The following is a 21,749-nucleotide window of genomic DNA, read 5'->3' as shown; positions in this document are numbered from 1 at the left end:
ATACCAGCATGCTCCATATCACTATATACAGGAAGATGTATAACTTATACCAGCTGTACATATATAATTATATACAGAAGATACTCAGGTTATACCAGCATGCTCCATATCACTATATGCAGGAAGATGTATAACTTATACCAGCTGTACATATATAATTATATACAGGAGATACCCAGGTCATACCAGCATGCTCCATATCACTATATACAAGAAGATGTATAACTTATACCAGCTGTACATATATAATTATATACAGAAGATACCCAGGTTATACCAGCTGTACATATATAATTATATACAAGAAGATGTATAACTTATACCAGCTGTACATATATAATTATATACAGGAGATACCCAGGTCATACCAGCATGCTCCATATCACTATATACAAGAAGATGTATAACTTATACCAGCTGTACATATATAATTATATACAGAAGATACCCAGGTTATACCAGCATGCTCCATATCACTATATACAAGAAGATGTATAACTTATACCAGCTGTACATATATAATTATATACAGAAGATGCCCAGGTTATACCAGCTGTTCATATATCATGGAATGAGAGAGCTCACCTGGCGACAGACTGCATTACTTTAGTAGATGTGTCCTTCAATGTATCCTTCAAGTTGTCTTTCAAGTTGCTAAACAGACGTCCGGCCCCCCCTTTGACCATGTCCAATAGGCCCCCTCCATAATTGGACTCCAGGTCCGGTGACGAGGCACCTGAAAGAATAGAGGGATTTTCAAGTAAATATTAATAAGAAGCCATCCCTGCTCTGTATGTAAGTTGGAGGGCGCTGTCTCCAGGCGGTGCAGAATGAATATCAGTCTTAAGGTTGTATGGCTCTTTAAATATATTTCCGCCGTGACAGCCTTAAGTCACTACAATCCCATTACCATGCAATTGAATTGCCAAGCTCTGCCAGAAGATTTGCTGAGTGCATTCACAAGACAGTAGATGCAGGTTTTGCTTTAAATAGTCGGATTTACTGAACACATAAACAACTTTTTCCAATGACGAACTAAGTCGGCGCAAAGCCATGTCCCCCTATTCTACATACTGACTGACCCACAGGATCTCTATTCTCTATGCACCTTCAATCAATTAGGACTCAATTAGAAACATTAACCCAAATAGACTTATGTGCCATTAACTGTTTCATGATTTTTAAGGGGATGGAAGAATTAGGCAAAAAGAAAATAGAAAAAAAGGTAAATACAATTAAAAATATATAAAAAATAAAAAATAAAATTATATATATATATATATATATATATATATATATATATATATATATAGATAGATAGATATATATAAAAAAAATCACAATGCCGTCTAAATTGTACACAAAAATCATAGGTCCCCAGAGCAAAACACATAGAGTGGACTCCAACCCCCACTTTTACTATAAACCTTTATACTTTTATTACAGTTAATGTCCATAGTTTTTTGTAACATATCTTTAAAGGGGTCAGAGCTGTGGTTTTTTCCACATACAAAGCTCCAAATCTGCTGCTTCCCTTTAAACAATAAATGATAAAACTCTTGTTGCCTGCAGCCACCACTAGGGGGAGCTCAGTGCATATAGATTTCTACAGTAACTATAGGAGCTCCCCCTGGTGGCGGCTGCAGATAAACGCCATGAATGTGTGTTGAGAAGCAGTAGATAAAGTCCAGTGTGGGGCCTCCTCCTACCATGAGTTACAGAGCAGGTGCATGGTCTTCCTCTATGGAAAGTATGCGGCTGATCCTTGACTTCCTCCTAAATACGTTGGGCCCTGGGCAACTACATGGTGCTTTACAGCAATTTCTGCCATGCAAGCCTCAGCGCATGGTGGCGTTATTTGGGAGGGGTAGTCCGCCATTACTTTGTGTTGCCCATGGTATGACACATACATACCCATGAATACCCACAATGTAAGATTCTCATAATATTCACATTACAGATCCCTGCAGATTGCATCCCTGTGTGATCGTTGAAGGGTTTTCCGTTTTTATGTAAATAAAACGTAATGACTGTCTAATAACATTTCTGCAACTTTCTAATATACCGTACTTTGTGTTTCACTTGCTCACTATTTTCAAGATCTGTGCTCGCTGTCAGTGAATGGAATTATCTTTGTTTCTATCCAGAGTCATAAAACTTGTACGGATTTACAGCTGCTGGTTTGTTACAATTGTATCCAGTCTAGACCATTCTCTGTGAGCTAAACAATCTGGACTCCAGGCTGATACATTTTACCTGCACTGATACACTGTAGCAAACTATCAGGACAGGATAGAAATCTGTGCTGCTGTTGACGTTAGCTCACACAGGATTGTCTAGACTGGATTCCACCCTCTGCTGTGAGAAGTATAAGGTTTCCGCAGGTTTTCCGTATGTAAGTAAGAATATTTACATTCACTGACAGCAAGCAGAAATCCTTAAGGAATTGAAACCCAAAGTACGTTTTTATTACACAATAACTTTAAATCTTGATTTACTTGACACCTGTAGTATCTGCCAGATATTGGCATATAGATTGGCATGTAGCTTCCACCGCCAAGAGATTCTCTGGTCATTTCTGACAGGGTGACCTTCAATATGCGAAGGGGGCATCCAAACCAAATGTTTCGAGGTGCACAAAAATGAACAATTTGCAAATAATGATTTATATAATGAGTGTTCGCCATTTTCAGATTAAGCTAAAAATGACATTCAATTATATGTTCCTGCACTGCAGCCCCTGCTGCCAGCAGCCGCACATTACATGAGTGGGCATTGAGAGAACGACAGGGGGCTGGGTACAGTCAAATCTAAACATAGTTCAAACTTTAGCAGCATTTAACGTGCAGTAAACTTCCGCCTACACCGCACCGTAGATGTGGAAATAGCACTTGCTGTGTGACATCAATAGTAAACCTGTCACCAACCCACTGAGGAAGCTGGCACGGTATAAAATAGACCAATGCTCTGTATAATGCCAACTCCATAGTAAAATGTGACATAAGTAGTGCCAACATTCAGAAATAGGTTCCCTACCCCTTCCTATGGTGGTCTGTTAACCATGTGCCAGTCACAAAAGCCACCATTGGTCCTCCATAAAAAACTGCCACCCACAGACGCCCCAAAAACGATATACCTTTATAACTTCCAGCCACAGAAACCCCCATAAGTTCTAGATATAAAAGCAAGTGATATGAAACCTTCGGCTTGACTCTAGACAGGCACCTGCCTAGATAAGACTGTAACATACCCGCAGCTGTGAGAAGGATCATGTCTGTACAGGTTTTCAGCCTCTGGATGTAAACAAAAATGTTCTTATACACTGACAAGAAGCAGAGCTCTTGAAAATAGTTAGAAATTGAACACGTAAAGTAAATGAAGAAGTTGCAGAATGTTTTATTCTACAATGATTGAGCTGTATATACAAAAAAACTAGAAAATCGTCCATCCTCTACTCTTATATTAGCAGATTCGTGACGAAAAACTTGTATCAAGGACATGCTGCATTTGTGGGGCCACAGGAGAGAGTCCCGGTTGGTCGTCTCCCCATATCAATGGGTGGAGAGAACCTGCACAAGAAGGTGCTCCAATATAAGCAAACAAAGTGAAAAATTGGATGGCGGCACCAGGGATTCCAGATGTGGGTGGTTACGAGTGTGTTAGTGTCAAGCAGCAGCTGTAAAGGCTCTTATTTTTATCTTTGGTATGGGACCATTGTCTGGCGTCAACACAAATGACAAAATAATGTTAGTTTTGTCAATTTTCCACTAGAAATGACAATTAGGTAATTACCTCTAATGACGCACATCAGCTCTATAGAGCATTAACCTAACAGCCACATCATCTGCTTCCCCAACTCGACCAGGACCAGGAGCCTGATATCACCATGAACTGCTCCTTATTGCGTTATCGTCCATTCACATTAAGCTGATTCACAGACATCTCCTGAGCCGACCGCCACGTACCACGGAAAATGGCGGAAATGCTTTTACAAGCGGCATAACTAATTCTAAGGAGTTCTGGGAAGGTAAACATTTTCTTGCATCATTTTTGACATTCTGATGAGCAACGCAAACTTGTACAATCCAAGAAAATCTCCATAGAAAAATAGCTGCATGACAGTAGAGCCCGCCAAGCCCCCGACCCCACCGTGAGGACGTATCAGAAGAAGAAACAAAACCGTCTCTTATATAAAAAGGCAAATACAAAGCAACACAAAGAAATCGATGGGAAGGCAGAGTAAATACGCTGACAGAACGCCGCGCGTCACCGCAATAATGCGCCACTGTATTGGAGACAGGAGTTGGAACATTTTATAGGCTACGAAAACTTTCCTGACCGTGAGCACCACCGATCTGCAATATTAAAGGGTAGCTCTACTTTCTGGTTACTTTGCATAAATATATAGGGAACCGGCCTCATACATTAAGGTATCTTACAGATGACCTAATAATGCAGAAAAGGGGGCACAACTTCACCCACTAAACACCCTACAGAAAAGTCCATCATAAGTTGGGGAAATAGGTGGGCATGAATTCTCCTCCCCTCTGTCAGCTCTCTCAGCCAATCAGCAGAACCAAAGGAGGTCACATGATACACTTCCTTGCAGGCTCCTAAGAAACAGGAGGAGCCTACAGAAGATAGGGGGTCACTACTTTTGGTCACTTTCATGTGCCCGCTAGGACAGTTTTTGATGTCATAATGTTCCCACAATAATGATGCTTTTTTTATATTCTGTAATCACTACGAGGTTTCCCATCGGCGTAACAAGTGTCACATGATTGCATATATAAAAAAAAAAACGTAAATTGCTGCATTTATTAGACCCAATCATGTGACCTACATAAAACAAAAACAGTGACTATAGGAGAATTCCCAGTATGGGGAACAGCAGGGACTTACCATGTGAACGTAACAAGTTCCCATCTCCAGACAAACATCTAAATAATACATGATCTGGTTGTTAGGGTGATGGATGCGGGGGCTCATCACATGTAAACCCAGCATGATCCCAGTATAGTTTTAAAAAATCAATTCAAATCATGAAAACATTATATAGGGGTCCCTTAGAGACAGGCTGATTGTGTAGGGTTCCTCTTTTGAACCTCTTGGCAAAATAGCATCTGTTCATTTCTACGATGTAGCCCTCACCTCTGGCTAAAAAGAGGGGGTCCCAAACAGAATACTCCCTAATAGGTCAAACCAACAGGAGTTCCCTATATCCGATACTCCCTTTAATGTAGATGTCCATATTGTATCCTCATTTTTAGATCCAACATTCTTTCCTGATTCATTTTTTATTAGATCTTTATAGGGGTCGAAGATCCATTTTTCTGACACAAAGCTCCAAATCCTCTACATAGATATAGAGTTAAATGATACAATTCTGTCTGCCTGCAGATACCACTAGGGGGAGCAGAGGAGCTTACGGAATGCAGTGTTATTATTGAGTTCAATGGATAAATTGTATGCAGTAAGCTCCTAAGCTCCCCCTAGTGGTGGTTTCAGGCAGATGGAATATTATTATTTATCTCTATGTCTATGTAGGGGATTTGGAGCTCTGTATCAGAAAGAGCTCTGACCGCTATAAAGGTATATTAAGAACTTAATCAGACCAGAATATTTGACCTAGTAAGATCAAAAAAATAATAGCGTTCAAGCACAACAAATCCGAGCGGCGACCATCACTGGGGTCCATCAGGGATCCGTCATGGTTTCTGTTGTTTTGACGAGAAGAATATAGCGCTATTCTACCCGTCAAAACTGATGGAACTGACCAAAGAGGCTCCAAACCAATGTGAACAGAGCCCAACATGGGAACTCAGCAGAACCCAGTTCACCCCAGGACTCCATGACAGTTCAAGGTCTAATACCAGTCACGTAATTATATTTTCTATGTCAAACAGTGAGATATTTAACCGTACGTTCCGGGGTCGCGAGTCTTTGTATTAAAAAAAAATAATTCGCGACTTCTGGGAGATTTAGAAACTTCCTTTCGGAGGGGTCAGGAATCCCTCCACATTACAGATTCTACCTGCGTCCTTGTAATACAGACTCTACAGAGGATGAATGTTAAATACATGTAGCTGAGCCGTATACGACATCACAATTCCCTTTATTTCAGTAGTTAAATCTTTCGCTTCATTGTATCTGTCCCTGGACAGAAATAATAACAAATCGTTTCTAGACTAATTCAATTCAATACAATCTTTTTCTTTTGCATTAGTAGTGCTGTGTATCAGGGGTGTACAAGAGGAGAGGGGGCCTCACAGCAAACAAAAGAGGGCACCCTACATAGTGCTGACACCACACACGTTAATCCAAGATAAAAAGGGCCGGCCCCCCCCCCCCCTCCATCCTTGAAGGAAAAAGGGGTAAATTGACCCTCAGACCCTCTCCCTCCTGTCTTGTTTTCTAACCTTATAGTACCTGTTGAGAGTGGGAAACCTTACAGGGTCACATCCCCCATTGGGATGGTGTATGAGATAAACCGGAGCACGGCCCTCGTCCCCACAGGCCTCAAAGCAGTGTCTGGGGGGTTCATATGCCCTCACTATGTAAATCACTCCCCCACCTCTCCCCGCAGTGACTGACGGCTGCTGTGTATACGTGCCGATATGCGTCCGTGAGGGCGGGGAGAGGCGGGGGGAGCGGTCTCCTCATGAATATAGTAATTTTCAATCTTTATTAGTATCAATGTTTTAATGCCATTTGGGCTAATAGTATAGCGGACATGTGCCCACGCTACAGTGCCATTACATAGGGCAGCATAGTATAATGACAGATCCGGAGAGATGAGTTGTTTGATTTACAAAACCCATTTTTATATACACTGTCTCCCCCTCCAGGACCTTCATCTATTAGTCAGAGCAGTGAGCAGCTACTAAGAGCGTCGTTCTTACTGGAGGACCCGGCGTGTCAGTGCACTACTCGGACAGACCATTAATATGAATGGGCACTGTGTAATGCTTCATTTCCCCTGTGGTGGCGCTGCAGGGGAATTAAACACTTTCTGCCTGTCCTCCCAAAGATTACAGCTGATCGAGGTCGCAGCAGGGGAACACCCTGTGACCAGCCTAATGTTGAGGCACCATTCCACCAAAAAAAGAGATTGTCCTAAGCAGAGGGCCCCTTTAATATTATATTAAAATTGTACCCCATAAAATGTCAGTGTAAAAAAAGAACATAAAGTAAAATACAAACACAAGGAGGGGGATCATTTACAGACAGGCAAAAAAATGCAAATATTTGGCTCGCTGTTCAGATATTTATTGATATCTAATTGGAATTAATTACAATATGAGCAAATGATGGATGAGTACGTCTACTGTTCACAGCCGTACCAACGCCGCGGGCAAAATATGCAAAATGTGAGATGGTGGGAGCCTTTGTCATAGAGGAATTACTCCCATGTTGCCACTTGTGTCCAGCCTGGGCCTATTGATGAATTTAGAAACTACTTTGCTTTACTTATCTTGAGTTACATCCTGTCTTATGCTCCAGTCACATCCAGAGCTGCCTTCAGAATCCTACTGCTTTCCTGTTAGCTCTGAGGCTTCGGGAGCTCACATTTCCCTAATGCTTCACTGTGTACAGTGCATTTTCTTCTGTGATGCATTTTGGAAGTTGTAATATCAACAGCAGATAATATTCAGTAGTCTGCTGTATAAAACACAACACCTCCCAGAATGCAATGCAACAGAGTGCAGTGTAGGATACCAGTTGTGTCTGATATTATAATGCTGAGAGATTCAGAGCAACAACTAACAGAATACAGAACGCAGCTCTGGATGTGACTGGAGTACAAGACGATCTAACTCAAGATCGGTACAAGATAAGGAGAGCAAAGTTAATTTCATAGCTATTCAAGAAGGAACTGTAGTTCATCGATGCCCTTTGTGAATATGGCTGCCTAGGCAAGGCAGCAGGGGATGTGTGCAGATAGTGACATAGACCACCAAGGCCCAGCTGTAGTGTCTTTCACTAAGAAATGCAAACAGTAAGAACTGCCCATTACGTTATATTTAATGTGAGAACTGCACTTATAGGGTTCCTCCGCTATGGACAATCCCTACTTGTTAGACGGGTCCCTTGACAATAACATGATTATAAAGTCTCCCCATGCTGGGACCCCCAGCGATCAGCTGTAATCTGTGGAGAAGATTGATCCTTGAAAGGGAGGAATGAGAGCCACACACAAATAAAAAATACAAACCCCTTACTGAATGACAGCTTTATTTTTATAGGGGTATGCTTCTTTCATATATGGGAAGGCCTTCCTCATAAATCTACTACACGCTCTTTTGACAAGAATTGCTGTCATTTTTTGGAGGAATTACACATAAGTATGTGCAAGGGGAAAGAAACGCAGGTGTGAATTCAACCTAGCGATTTTTTCTTGGATCTATTTTCTTGCCATTTACCCCGATTTGTGGGGAAAACAAGGTGTACATCTATGCTTCCTACTTATTAGTATATTTTGTATCTGTATGTAACCTTTTCCTGGCCAGGAGACAAAAATGTTTTAAATTTTGTGAATACATTTATATTCTCTAAATAATTGGAGTTTTAATAATAAATAAATTTTCATAATTTTTCAATGACCCAAGAGTGCCTGGTTATATTTCTGATATAGTTTTTCTTTTTTGTTTTACATATATATCTTTCAGAATTGGCACCGTGTGATATTGATATCGCATTTATTGTTGGGTTTTCTATTGGGTATGGTTTTCTAAACCTAATCTTGTTTTATATAAGTTTATAGGAGGGTGTTTTTCTTTTTTCCCTCCAACTTTTCTTGCTTACCCTTGATAATAGATTTTGTTTTTCTTTATTCTCATTTGGGGACGTACAGTCAGTGGTGTGCCCTCATAATGGCATATTGCCTGGATACGGAGGTAGATGCACAGATTGCTGCATTACTAAATTGTGAGTTAAATAAAAATATAGAGGACTCAAGGAGAGACATATATGGCCTCTTTAAAAATCATCGTAAATTAATATTAAGTCATCTGAGACGTAAATGGGATATTCAGAGCTTAGAAGCCTATAAAACATCAAATATAACACCAAGAGGTTTACGCAGACGCACAACTCCAGCGTCACATTTCAAAAGAGAATTATTTCTGGAGAAATGGGATGAGGAATGCTTAAGGCATTCAAAAAATTTGATGGATTTATTAATAGAGGAGGAGAAAATTATGTTGGGCTCGCTCACTATCGAAATTGAAGAGAGCGTGAAAAAATTAGATGCCTTTTGTAATGACCCAGATTTCCAAAAATTAAATGATAGCCTTAAAAAAGAGGTGGAAAGGGAACTTCGGGAAATATCTACCCGAAAGAGAAAAAAATTCCAAAGGGATACCTTTGATTTTGAACAAAAACAAATCTTCTCCTTCTCAATGAATAAGGAAGGACAAAATAGACGTAGACCTCGGATAAGAAGGAATACGTTTATGTCAACAGATGGAGAAACAACTAGTGACCCATCTAGTGATACTGAAATGGGAAAATTTTCCAGAATGGAGGAGACACAATCAAAGGTATCTTTTTTAGGAGATCGAAACAAAGGAAAATACGGAGAGGAAAGAATAGTAGAGAAAAAAGGAGGACCCAATACAAGACAACGCAGGGGAAGATAGAAGATAATCAAAATAACATAATAAATCTGACAGATCTCCCCCTCTCAATAGACCATATTTCCCTCTTAAATCGGGGTTTGGGTTTTTCACCCGTCACTCCTGGAAAGGAGTTTGAAATTTGCAAAGATCTCCACCTCTTTTTGAGAAAAATTATTTTGAGACTTTGGCATGGGGAAAAGAAGGAGGGGGATAATGGAAACAAAGACATAGATTTATCATCACAGCGTGAGACAACTGGATGCGATATAGTATCCAATTTGGAACTATCGGATCTAAACACATTGGTGGACTTAAATGAATTATGGAGGGAGAGTAATCCATGTGGGGATTCAAATGAAGGCATAGGGGATTTAGTGGATCTCATTCCAGAATATACAGGACTACGTAAAAAAAGCAGTACAATGCCTAGCGTTTATTCAAATAGATGCACACATGCCTTTCTGGAGGCAATGCTTAGGGACATTGGTCTCATCGACTGGTCCTCCCTCCTGTGTGAGGACAACCTAACAAAAAGGGAACGAAAGGCTCTGAAGGAATTGCAAAATTTCAAAAACATCGTGATAAAACCCAGTGATAAAGGGGGAAATGTTGTACTTCTCAAGGAGGAGGACTATGTCGGTGAGATTAAAAGACAGCTAGATACCGATGCGTATATCCTTCTAAAAGATAATCCATTGACCAATATAGCTGAGATATTGAATAGGAAGCTGTTATTTGCGTTAGATGAGGGTCTGATAAACAAACATGAATTACAATATCTGGAGGTGAGAGAGCCACGAATGCCCACTATGTATGTACTTCCAAAGGTGCACAAGGACAGGAATACTCCCCCGGGCAGACCCATTATTTCGGGCTGTGATGGCCCGACAGATCACCTTGGAAAATACATAGATGAGAAACTAAAACCCTTTGTCCGTACACTTCCTTCTTTTGTATTGGATACAGGAGATCTCCTTAACAAAATTTATAATCTGAGAATCGATGAGGATTTTCTTCTTGTTGGATTAGATGTAGAATCATTGTATACTTCGATCCCACATGACATTGGCTTAAGAGCAGCTGCACACTTCTTGGAGAGGAGGGGGGGTGATTGGGCCCATCAGAACGAATTTATTATAGAAATGTTAGAGTTCATTTTAAATCATAATTGTTTTTCCTTTGATGGCAAGTATTATCGCCAGACACATGGAACAGCTATGGGGTCCTCTTGTGCACCATCGTATGCCTGCCTACATCTGGGGTGGTGGGAGGAATTTATTGTGTACCCTCACCCCCTCTTTAGGAAGTGTGCCCGAACTTGGCTTAGATACATGGATGATATCCTGTTGTGTTGGAGGGGTTCCCTTGAATCATTGGAAGAGTTCATCAAGGATTTGAATATAAATAATTTAAATATCTTTTTGACATTCACTCATAGTAAGGATACTATTAGTTTCCTAGATCTTAACATCTATAAGGTGGAAAATAAATTGAAAACAACTACATATCGGAAACCAACATCGGGTAATACCCTATTAGCAGCAAGTAGTCACCATCCTGTATCTCAGATTAGGGGGATCCCAATAAGTGAATTCCTTAGAATTCGGCGTAACTGTTCGGAATTAAAGGACTTTAAGAATGAAGCAGAAGACCTATCGTCTCGTTTTGAGAATAGGGGGTACCCCAAGAAGTTAATCAAGAAGGGATACAATAGGGCATTAAGACATAATAGACAGGAAATCCTTCAAAGAAATAAAAGGAATAATGAGGACAAGAGAGTTAGATTCATTTCAAGATATGGGTCCCATTGGGAAATTTTGCGTAACTTGATGATAAAAAACTGGCCACATTTAACTTTGGACCAAAAAATTAATCAAATAGTTGGAGATACACCGAGTATGGTTCCCAGGAAGGCCCCTACATTGAGAGACATATTAGTCAGCTCGGAGTTCAAGAGAAGAACTCCAGAAAATGAGGCATGGCTACAAAAACGCCCCAAGGGAATGTTCATGTGTGGTTCGTGTAGATGTTGTAAATACGTGCTGAAGTCAAATACTTTCTCGGATAGTGAACACAAAAGGGAATTTAAAGTCCTTAATTATATTAACTGTCGTTCCACGATGGTTGTGTACTCGATTATCTGCCCTTGTGGAAAACAATATATTGGGAAAACCAAACGAGAACTGCACATACGCATAAATGAACACATTTTGGATATTTCAAAGGGAGATATAAAAAATCCATTGGCAGCACATTTTAAAACACACCATGAGCAATCACCTGCGGGCCTAAAATTCATGGGGATCTACCAACTGTTTGGGGATAGAAGAGGAGGTGATCGCAATCGTATACTTTTACAGAAGGAGACCATGTGGATTTATACACTGGGTACCCTAAACCCTAGAGGATTAAACAATGAAATAAAATTCAATATGTTTCTTTAATTTTTCATTTGGGAGGTAGCATGTGGACCTCCTCTGGGATGGCTGTTTTCCAGCGTCTTTAGAGGTCTCCTCCGGCCCCCTCCCATTTCATATATATCCCATGATGTGATAAAAAGATATGAAAAAATTTTTTTGATCCTAGGGGGCGCATGATTGACTGGATCCATACTCGGTAATTCTCATCGATTAACAAGAAGTATGGAATATCTCTTGGAATAATCAATTTGAGGGCCAAAAGGCAAAACTGATGGGGTGGGTTTTGCTCATAAATATAGAACAGGCCACTTTTCAGATAAATGACTTATCTTCCCTTTTGTTCCTCTCGTACTAAGGAGTTTCTTCATATGAGGAGGAGTACATAAGTGACATATCCGAGGATTAATGGGTAGTGGGGGTTAATAGAGAACTTCATTCCATCTAAGTATATACTTTGATTTTTTATGGATTGTCCATTTATCCTGTTCCTTGATGATTGAATGTGTGGGGAATTATATGCTTGCCTCCCAGGATTGGTGGGGACCCGGGTTCTGTTGCCCCTCCAGGTATAAGAGCCCCCTCCCTGCCTTCCCTGGAACGTTGGTTTGATTCCGTCCGCATGTTCTTTGGTCATCGAATTGATAATTCATGGATGGAGTGGAATCATACCTATGGAGCAATGGCTCAAGGAAACTTCATATAGAATAACTGGCATAAGTATTTGGATACTCAGTATGAAATGCTTATTGACTTTACCCATATATATCTCTTTGTAAAAATTTGCAATATAAAATGTACAATTTTTGTAATGGCATTAAAGTATATTCAGGTAGTAAACAACTCTCTCCTACACTAGAGATCCATATGTATGTGAGGGCACACCATGGACTGTCCTCCATCTATACAGGGATTAAAATACGTTGTGTACGTTGATTGACACTTTGTCCCTTGATGTCTCTTTAGACTTTTGGAGGTGTGGGGGTTTTTCGTGTTCCTTCCGGGGTTAGTGGGGACTTGGGACTTTGTTGCCCTTTGGGTATGAGCCCCCTCCCTGCTGTCCCGGGAAGGCTCAATGAACTCCACCCATATCTTTTTGTCATAAAATTGAGAATTTACTCATATAATGGAACTATATTTATGGGTTATTTGCAAAAAAACGGGCTTGTATATCTTGACTAAATAAAAATGTAATAAACAAAAATGTAATATTTAAAAGCTCTTCGTATCTATGTCCCTCTATGTAAAAATATGGAAAGAAAAGTTTTTCTTTTTCTCTTTTTTCTTTTATTAAAAGGAAAAATATTTGTATTTAACATCTCAAAAAATATGTGAAATATGAAATGTATAACTTGGGTAATATTATTTAACTTTATTTAGGTAGGAAGTAATTTTCTCCAAAACTCGAGTTTCACATATTTATTAGCGTATGAGGGACATTACTGATTATGCACGATCTATATAGGGATTAAAATGTTCATTAATATCGAACTAATTGATTGTCAGTCTTTTCCTTAACATATATTTTTTGATGTAGAAAGAAAATTATTGTTGTTACTTCGTTGAAGGAATATGAGGGTAATCTTGCAATAGCATAGACCTTCGGTACGGGATATTTTATTCCCAACTATAGAACCAATGAAAGCACGTTGGACCCTATAAATGCACTGAATCTGGCTGGACTTGCTAAGACAGCTCTGAGGAAATCCCGATAAGGGATGAAACGCGTCAGCTGACCTAATCAAGCAAGGCGGGTAGTGACGTCGAGACTCTGCCTTGTGAATCCCTGGCCGTGTTGGGAACATCGCACGAAAAAGGATACTATATGGATACTATATGGTTTGGAAAATCACCTTTTTGAAAGTGTGGGCCCCTCTTTCTTTTGGATCTAATACCTCTACATGGTTCTGTGGAGCAACCTTGCATGTCGGAGACGTAATAAAGCCTATATTGAAGAACTCAATCCTAAAGGCTTGAAGGAAGGTATGAGCTTATGGGCGGAATCTCACCTGAATACCACTTGGTGAGAGGCATTGGAGCTTCAAATTGTGCCTGCTGCTCTTCCACGTCTCTTTGTGCATGTTTAAAGGTAAAAGCAGTATAAAATCATTAAGAACGGAGCTCTCTGTGATAATTATAAGGATCGGGAGGAATATATCTTGACCGGAATGGTCTAAGAAATAGACTGTCTATTACCCCTGATCCCTGAGGCAAGATTGATCCTTGAAAGGGAGGAATGAGAGCCACACACAAATAAAAAATACAAACCCCTTACTGAATGACAGCTTTATTTTTATAGGGGTATGCTTCTTTCATATATGGGAAGGCCTTCCTCATAAATCTACTACACGCTCTTTTGACAAGAATTGCTGTCATTTTTTGGAGGAATTACACATAAGTATGTGCAAGGGGAAAGAAACGCAGGTGTGAATTCAACCTAGCGATTTTTTCTTGGATCTATTTTCTTGCCATTTACCCCGATTTGTGGGGAAAACAAGGTGTACATCTATGCTTCCTACTTATTAGTATATTTTGTATCTGTATGTAACCTTTTCCTGGCCAGGAGACAAAAATGTTTTAAATTGTGTGAATACATTTATATTCTCTAAATAATTGGAGTTTTAATAATAAATAAATTTTCATAATTTTTCAATGACCCAAGAGTGCCTGGTTATATTTCTGATATAGTTTTTCTTTTTTGTTTTACATATATATCTTTCAGAATTTGCACCGTGTGATATTGATATCGCATTTATTGTTGGGTTTTCTATTGGGTATGGTTTTCTAAACCTAATCTTGTTTTATATAAATCTGTGGAGAAACCTGGTTGAAAGTGTTCAGTTTCTCTGCAGCACCACCACAGGGGAAACTAAGTATTACACAGTGTCCATTCATATCAAAGTGTTCTCTGTGTAATACAGGACAGGTCCTCCAGAGCGACAGAGACACTCTATGTAACCGCTCTCCACCCTGACCAAGAGATGAGGATCCTAAACAGAGGACCCCCCCCCCCCCTCTATTATCTCACAATTCCCTAATAGGGTGTATGAAAATGGGATTTATAAACTGTACACCCCCTTAAATATGAAGTGTACTGTATAATGCACCAGTTTTCCAGTAACAGGCCTTAAAGCAAACTCCACTCAAAAGCTAAAACTTTGGGTTTGACTGCAGTTAACCCCAATATCGTACTTAGTATCTCACACTCACAAGGGTCCAGGATGCTGAGATATATGGAGCTGTTTGCTGGATTCTCACACTGTGGAGGCTGCTTTACCTGTCCGTGTGCTGTTGGCCCCAAACAAACAGCTCCCCATATCCCAGCTTCCGGGACCCCTGTGAGTATAATATCGGGTTATTGGTTATTTTGTTGAGTTCTGCCGACTTTAATCTAATGTGTATGAGCAGAGTTAGAAAACCAATAGGATAAAGCAATAATTCCCTGCCTTCTCACCACCCATCAAAATGAGGCATACAGCCAACCTAGTATGGTTCCTCTCTCTCCAGGGGCCCCAAAGCAGCTGCCTCTATGGTATCTAAGCCCTCGCAGACAACGCCTTAATACATGAGGAACGTGTGCCTGTAACTATATCCAGTATAGCAGTAATGTGACAGTAACTATATCCAGTGTAGCAGTAATGTGACAGTAATATCCAGTGTAGCAGTAATGTGACAGTAATATCCAGTGTAGCAGTAATGTGACAGTAATATCCAGTGTAGCAGTAATATCGAGTGTAGCAGTAATGTGGCAGTAATATCCAGTGTAGCAATAATATCGAGTGTAGCAGTAATGTGGCAGTAATATCCAGTGTAGCAGTAATGTGACAGTAATATCCAGTGTGGCAGTAATATCCAGTGTAGCAGTAATGTGGCAGTAATATCCAGTGTAGCAGTAATGTAACAGTAATATCCAGTGTAGCAGTAATATCCAGTGTAGCAGTAATGTGACAGTAACTATATCCAGTGTAGCAGTAATGTGACAGTAATATCGAGTGTAGCAGTAATGTGACAGTAATATCGAGTGTAGCAGTAATGTAACAGTAATATCCAGTGTAGCAGTAATATCCAGTGTAGCAGTAATGTGACAGTAATATCCAGTGTAGCAGTAATGTGACAGTAATATCGAGTGTAGCAGTAATGTGACAGTAATATCCAGTGTAGCAGTAATGTGACAGTAATATCCAGTGTAGCAGTAATGTGACAGTAATATCGAGTGTAGCAGTAATGTGACAGTAATATCCAGTGTAGCAGTAATGTGACAGTAATATCCAGTGTGGCAGTAATATCCAGTGTGGCAGTAATATCGAGTGTAGCAGTAATGTGACAGTAACTATATCCAGTGTAGCTGTAATGTGACAGTAATATCCAGTGTAGCAGTAATGTGACAGTAATATCCAGTGTAGCAGTAATGTGACAGTAATATCCAGTGTAGCAGTAATATCCAGTGTAGCAGTAATGTGACAGTAATATCCAGTGTAGGAGTAATGTGACTGTAACATCCAGTGTAGCAGTAATGTGACAGTAACTATATCCAGTGTAGCAGTAATGTGGCAGTAACTATATCCAGTGTAGCAGTAATGTGACAGTAACTATATCCAGTGTAGAAGTAATGTCCAGTGTAGCAGTATACATGTATCCTGGTGGGAATGTAGTGCATCACAACTGAGGGCCTCACGGGTGGCCTGGCCCTAATAACGGCCTATTAATGCCAATCCACATACAGAGTCACCATGTTGTCTAGAATTATCGATCTGTACAAAAACATTACAGCACAAGTGGAGTCAACAGTTTATAAATCCTCCACAGCCCCATGTGATCTATGTGGGCACATGTAGGGCAAGTATAGAGGAGCAGCAAATATATAGAAAGATGAATGTGCCATGTAACTCCTTGGGGGGCAGCCATTGTGCATCTTGAAATTGCATGATATCCCCTAAAACAAACTCAGCTCTGCTGCATCTGACAAAATAATCTTTGCTACATCTTTGTAAACAATAGTTCATAAAAGCGGTGTAAACAAAGAGTAATAATGAGGTTTTAAAAGCTAATTAAATAGTGGGGTGCAATATAATGGGGTAATTCAACAGGTACAGAAACCCAGTACTATGTTATAATTCCAAGGTGCAGGGAGTTGCAGCGAATGTAACATGTACATACAGCATAAATATGATATTGGGGAGCAACACGTGCAAAACACCTATAACTGATATAGACAGCGTGAATATAATGGGGGCACATATGACTATAATATTAGGGTGTAGTGTATCAGGTGGCATGCAGCAGGTATAGACAGTACAGTACAGATTGAAAACCAGGGGTATAATACAGGGGTGTAGTGCTTTGAGGTGTGTGCACATACATTCACATTGTGAATACAATACTGGGGTGCAATACATACAACATATCTGCAGCAGGTAGAGACAGAATTGATATAAAATGTGTTGGGCTGGATTCACACGAGCATGTTCGGTCCGTAAAGAATGATGCTAGGAGCCCGGCTCCCTGCACTGTGTTCGTTCCGGGACTTGCGGCCGAAATACGTTCCGTCCTTTACGGACCGAACATGCTCGTTTGAATCCAGCCTTGCAGTGTGGAAATCATCCGTATAGCATGTAGAGTATATGAATGTGCCCCCCTATGTGATATGTGCAGATAGGTAGTAGTAGTATAACATTAGATATATACAGCATGTACAGTCCGCTTGGTGATGATGATACTAGGGTGCTGTGTATTGGGGTGTATACAGTGTGTACAGTTCGCTTGGTGATGATGACACTAGGGTGCTGTGTATTGGGGTGTATACAGCATGTACAGTCCGCTTGGTGATGATGACACTAGGGTGCTGTGTATTGGGGTGTATACAGCTTGTACAGTCCGCTTGGTGATGATGATACTAGGATGCTGTGTATTGGGGTGTATACAGCATGTACAGTCCGCTTGGTGATGATGATACTAGGGTGCAGTGTATTGGGATATATACAGCATGTACAGTCTGCTTGGTGATGATGATACTAGGGTGCGGTGTATTGGGGTGTATACAGCATGTACAGTCTGCTTGGTGATGATGATACTAGGGTGCAGTGTATTGGGGTGTATACAGTGTGTACAGTCCGCTTGGTGATGATGATACTAGGGTGCAGTGTATTGGGGTGTATACAGTGTGTACAGTCCGCTTGGTGATGATGATACTAGGGTGCAGTGTATTGGGGTGTATATAGCATGTACAGTCCGCTTGGTGATGATGATACTAGGGTGCTGTGTATTGGGGTGTATACAGCATGTACAGTCCGCTTGGTGATGATGATACTGGGGTGCTGTGTATTGGGGTGTATACAGCATGTACAGTCCGCTTGGTGATGATGACACTAGGGTGCTGTGTATTGGGGTGTATACAGCATGTACAGTCCGCTTGGTGATGATGACACTAGGGTGCAGTGTATTGGGGTGTATACAGCATGTACAGTCCACTTGGTGATGATGACACTAGGGTGCAGTGTATTGGGGTGTATACAGCGTGTACAGTCCGCTTGGTGATGATGACACTAGGGTGCGGTGTATTGGGGTGTATACAGTGTGTACAGTCCGCTTGGTGATGATGATACTAGGGTGCAGTGTATTGGGGTGTATACAGTGTGTACAGTCCGCTTGTTGATGATGATACTAGGGTGCAGTGTATTGGGGTGTATATAGCATGTACAGTCCGCTTGGTGATGATGATACTAGGGTGCTGTGTATTGGGGTGTATACAGCATGTACAGTCCGCTTGGTGATGATGATACTAGGGTGCTGTGTATTTGGGTGTATACAGCGTGTACAGTTCGCTTGGTCATGATGACACTAGGGTGCAGTGTATTGGGGTGTATACAGCATGTACAGTCCGCTTGGTGATGATGATACTAGGGTGCGGTGTATTGGGGTGTATACAGCATGTACAGTCCGCTTGGTGATGATGATACTAGGGTGCGGTATATTGGGGTGTATACAGTGTGTACAGTCAGCTTGGTGATGATGACTCGAGGGTGCAGTGTATTGGGGTGTATACAGAATGTACAGTCCGCTTGGTGATGATGACACTAGGGTGCTGTGTATTGGGGTGTATACAGCGTGTACAGTCCGCTTGGTGATGATGATACTAAGGAGAAGTGTATTAGGGTGTATACAGCATGTACAGTCCGCTTGGTGATGATGATACTAGGGTGCAGTGTATTGGGGTGTATACAGCATGTACAGTTCGCTTGGTGATGATGACACTAGGGTGCAGTGTATTGGGGTGTATACAGTGTGTACAGTCCGCTTAGGGATGATACTAGGGTGCTGTGTATTGGGGTGTATACAGTGTGTACAGTCCGCTTGGTGATGACGACTCGAGGGTGCAGTGTATTGGGGTGTATACAGCATGTACAGTCCGCTTGGTGATGATGACACTAGGACAATGTTGAACAGCTTAAGACAATCCCTAGACATTTCCGACTACATCATGCCTGTAACTCTAAGATGCTACTAGGGTGCAGTGTATTGGGGTGTATACAGTCCGCTTGGTGATGATGACACTAGGGTGCTGTGTTTTGGGGTGTATACAGTGTGTACAGTCCGCTTAGGGATGATACTAGGGTGCTGTGTATTGGGGTGTATACAGTGTGTACAGTCCGCTTAGGGATGATACTAGGGTGCTGTGAATTGGGGTGTATACAGTGTGTACAGTCCGCTTGGTGATGATGACACTAGGGTGCAGTGTATTGGGGTGTATACAGAATGTACAGTCCGCTTGGTGATGATGATACTAGGGTGCTGTGTATTGGGGTGTATACAGTGTGTACAGTCCGCTTAGGGATGATACTAGGGTGCTGTGTATTGGGGTGTATACAGTGTGTACAGTCAGCTTGGTGATGATGACACTAGGGTGCAGTGTATTGGGGTGTATACAGTGTGTACAGTCCGCTTAGGGATGATACTAGGGTGCTGTGTATTGGGGTGTATACAGTGTGTACAGTCCGCTTGGTGATGACGACTCGAGGGTGCAGTGTATTGGGGTGTATATAGCATGTACAGTCCGCTTGGTGATGATGATACTAGGGTGCAGTGTATTGGGGTGTATACAGCATGTACAGTCCGCTTGGTGATGATGATACTAGGGTGCAGTGTATTGGGGTGTATACAGCGTGTACAGTCCGCTTGGTGATGATGATACTAGGGTGCTGTGTATTGGGGTGTATACAGCATGTACAGTCCGCTTGGTGATGATGACACTACGGTGCTGTGTATTGTGGTGTATACAGCATGTACAGTCCGCTTGGTGATGAGGATACTGGGGTGCAGTGTATTGGGGTGTATACAGCATGTACAGTCCGCTTGGTGATGATGATACTAGGGTGCAGTGTATTGGGGTGTATACAGTGTGTACAGTCTGCTTGGTGATGATGACACTAGGGTGCAGTGTATTGGGGTGTATACAGCATGTACAGTCCGCTTGGTGATGAGGATACTAGGGTGCAGTGTATTGGGGTGTATACAGCATGTACAGTCTGCTTAGTGATGATGATACTAGGGTGCAGTGTATTGGGGTGTATACAGCTTGTACAGTCCGCTTGGTGATGATGACACTAGGGTGCAGTGTATTAGGGTGTATACAGCATGTACAGTCCGCTTGGTGATGATGATACTAGGGTGCTGTGTATTGGAGTGTATACAGCGTGTACAGTCCGCTTGGTGATGATGATACTAGGGTGCAGTGTATTGGGGTGTATACAGCATGTACAGTCCGCTTGGTGATGATGATACTAGGGTGCTGTGTATTGGGGTGTATACAGCGTGTACAGTCCGCTTGGTGATGATGACACTAGGGTGCAGTGTATTGGAGTGTATACAGCATGTACAGTCCGCTTGGTGATGATGACACTAGGGTGCTGTGTATTGGGGTGTATACAGCATGTACAGTCCGCTTGGTGATGATGATACTAGGGTGCTGTGTGTTGGGGTGTATATAGCATGTACAGTCCGCTTGGTGATGATGATACTAGGGTGCGGTGTATTGGGGTGTATACAGCATGTACAGTTCGCTTGGTGATGATGACACTACGGTGCTGTGTATTAGGGTGTATACAGCATGTACAGTCCGCTTGGTGATGATGATACTGGGGTGCAGTGTATTGGGGTGTATACAGCATGTACAGTTCGCTTGGTGATGATGATACTAGGGTGCGGTGTATTGGGGTGTATACAGCATGTACAGTCCGCTTGGTGATGATGATACTAGGGTGCAGTGTATTGGGGTGTATACAGCATGTACAGTCCGCTTGGTGATGATGATACTAGGGTGCAGTGTATTGGGGTGTATACAGCATGTACAGTCCGCTTGGTGATGATGACACTAGGGTGCTGTGTATTGGGGTGTATACAGCATGTACAGTTCGCTTGGTGATGATGATACTAGGATGCTGTGTATTGGAGTGTATATAACATGTACAGTTCGCTTGGTGATGATGACACTAGGGTGCAGTGTATTGGGGTGTATACAGCATGTACAGTCCGCTTAGTGATGATGATACTAGGGTGCTGTGTATTGGGGTGTATACAGTGTGTACAGTTCGCCTGGTGATGATGATACTAGGGTGCTGTGTATTGGGGTGTATACAGCATGTACAGTCCGCTTAGTGATGATGATACTAGGATGCTGTGTATTGGGGTGTATACAGCGTGTACAGTTCGCTTGGTG

The 21,749-nt window shown here is 41.5% G+C and overlaps 1 protein-coding gene across 3 annotated transcripts in view; it reads right to left on the bottom strand.

The window, feature by feature from the left end:
• DNAJC6 (DnaJ heat shock protein family (Hsp40) member C6) overlaps positions 1-21,749 on the bottom strand; it is a 77,795-nt gene that overhangs the window by 35,096 nt on the left and 20,950 nt on the right. For all 3 annotated transcript variants that reach the window (XM_075832776.1, XM_075832774.1, XM_075832775.1), the window contains one exon: positions 586-736. In XM_075832776.1, coding sequence (XP_075688891.1) covers positions 586-736 — 151 coding nt within the window. The remainder of the gene's footprint in view (positions 1-585; positions 737-21,749) is intronic.

Source organism: Rhinoderma darwinii, chromosome 7 (genome assembly GCF_050947455.1).
Source record: "Rhinoderma darwinii isolate aRhiDar2 chromosome 7, aRhiDar2.hap1, whole genome shotgun sequence".
Classification (NCBI taxonomy): domain Eukaryota; kingdom Metazoa; phylum Chordata; class Amphibia; order Anura; family Rhinodermatidae; genus Rhinoderma; species Rhinoderma darwinii.
This window is presented reverse-complemented; position numbering and strand designations above follow the sequence as displayed.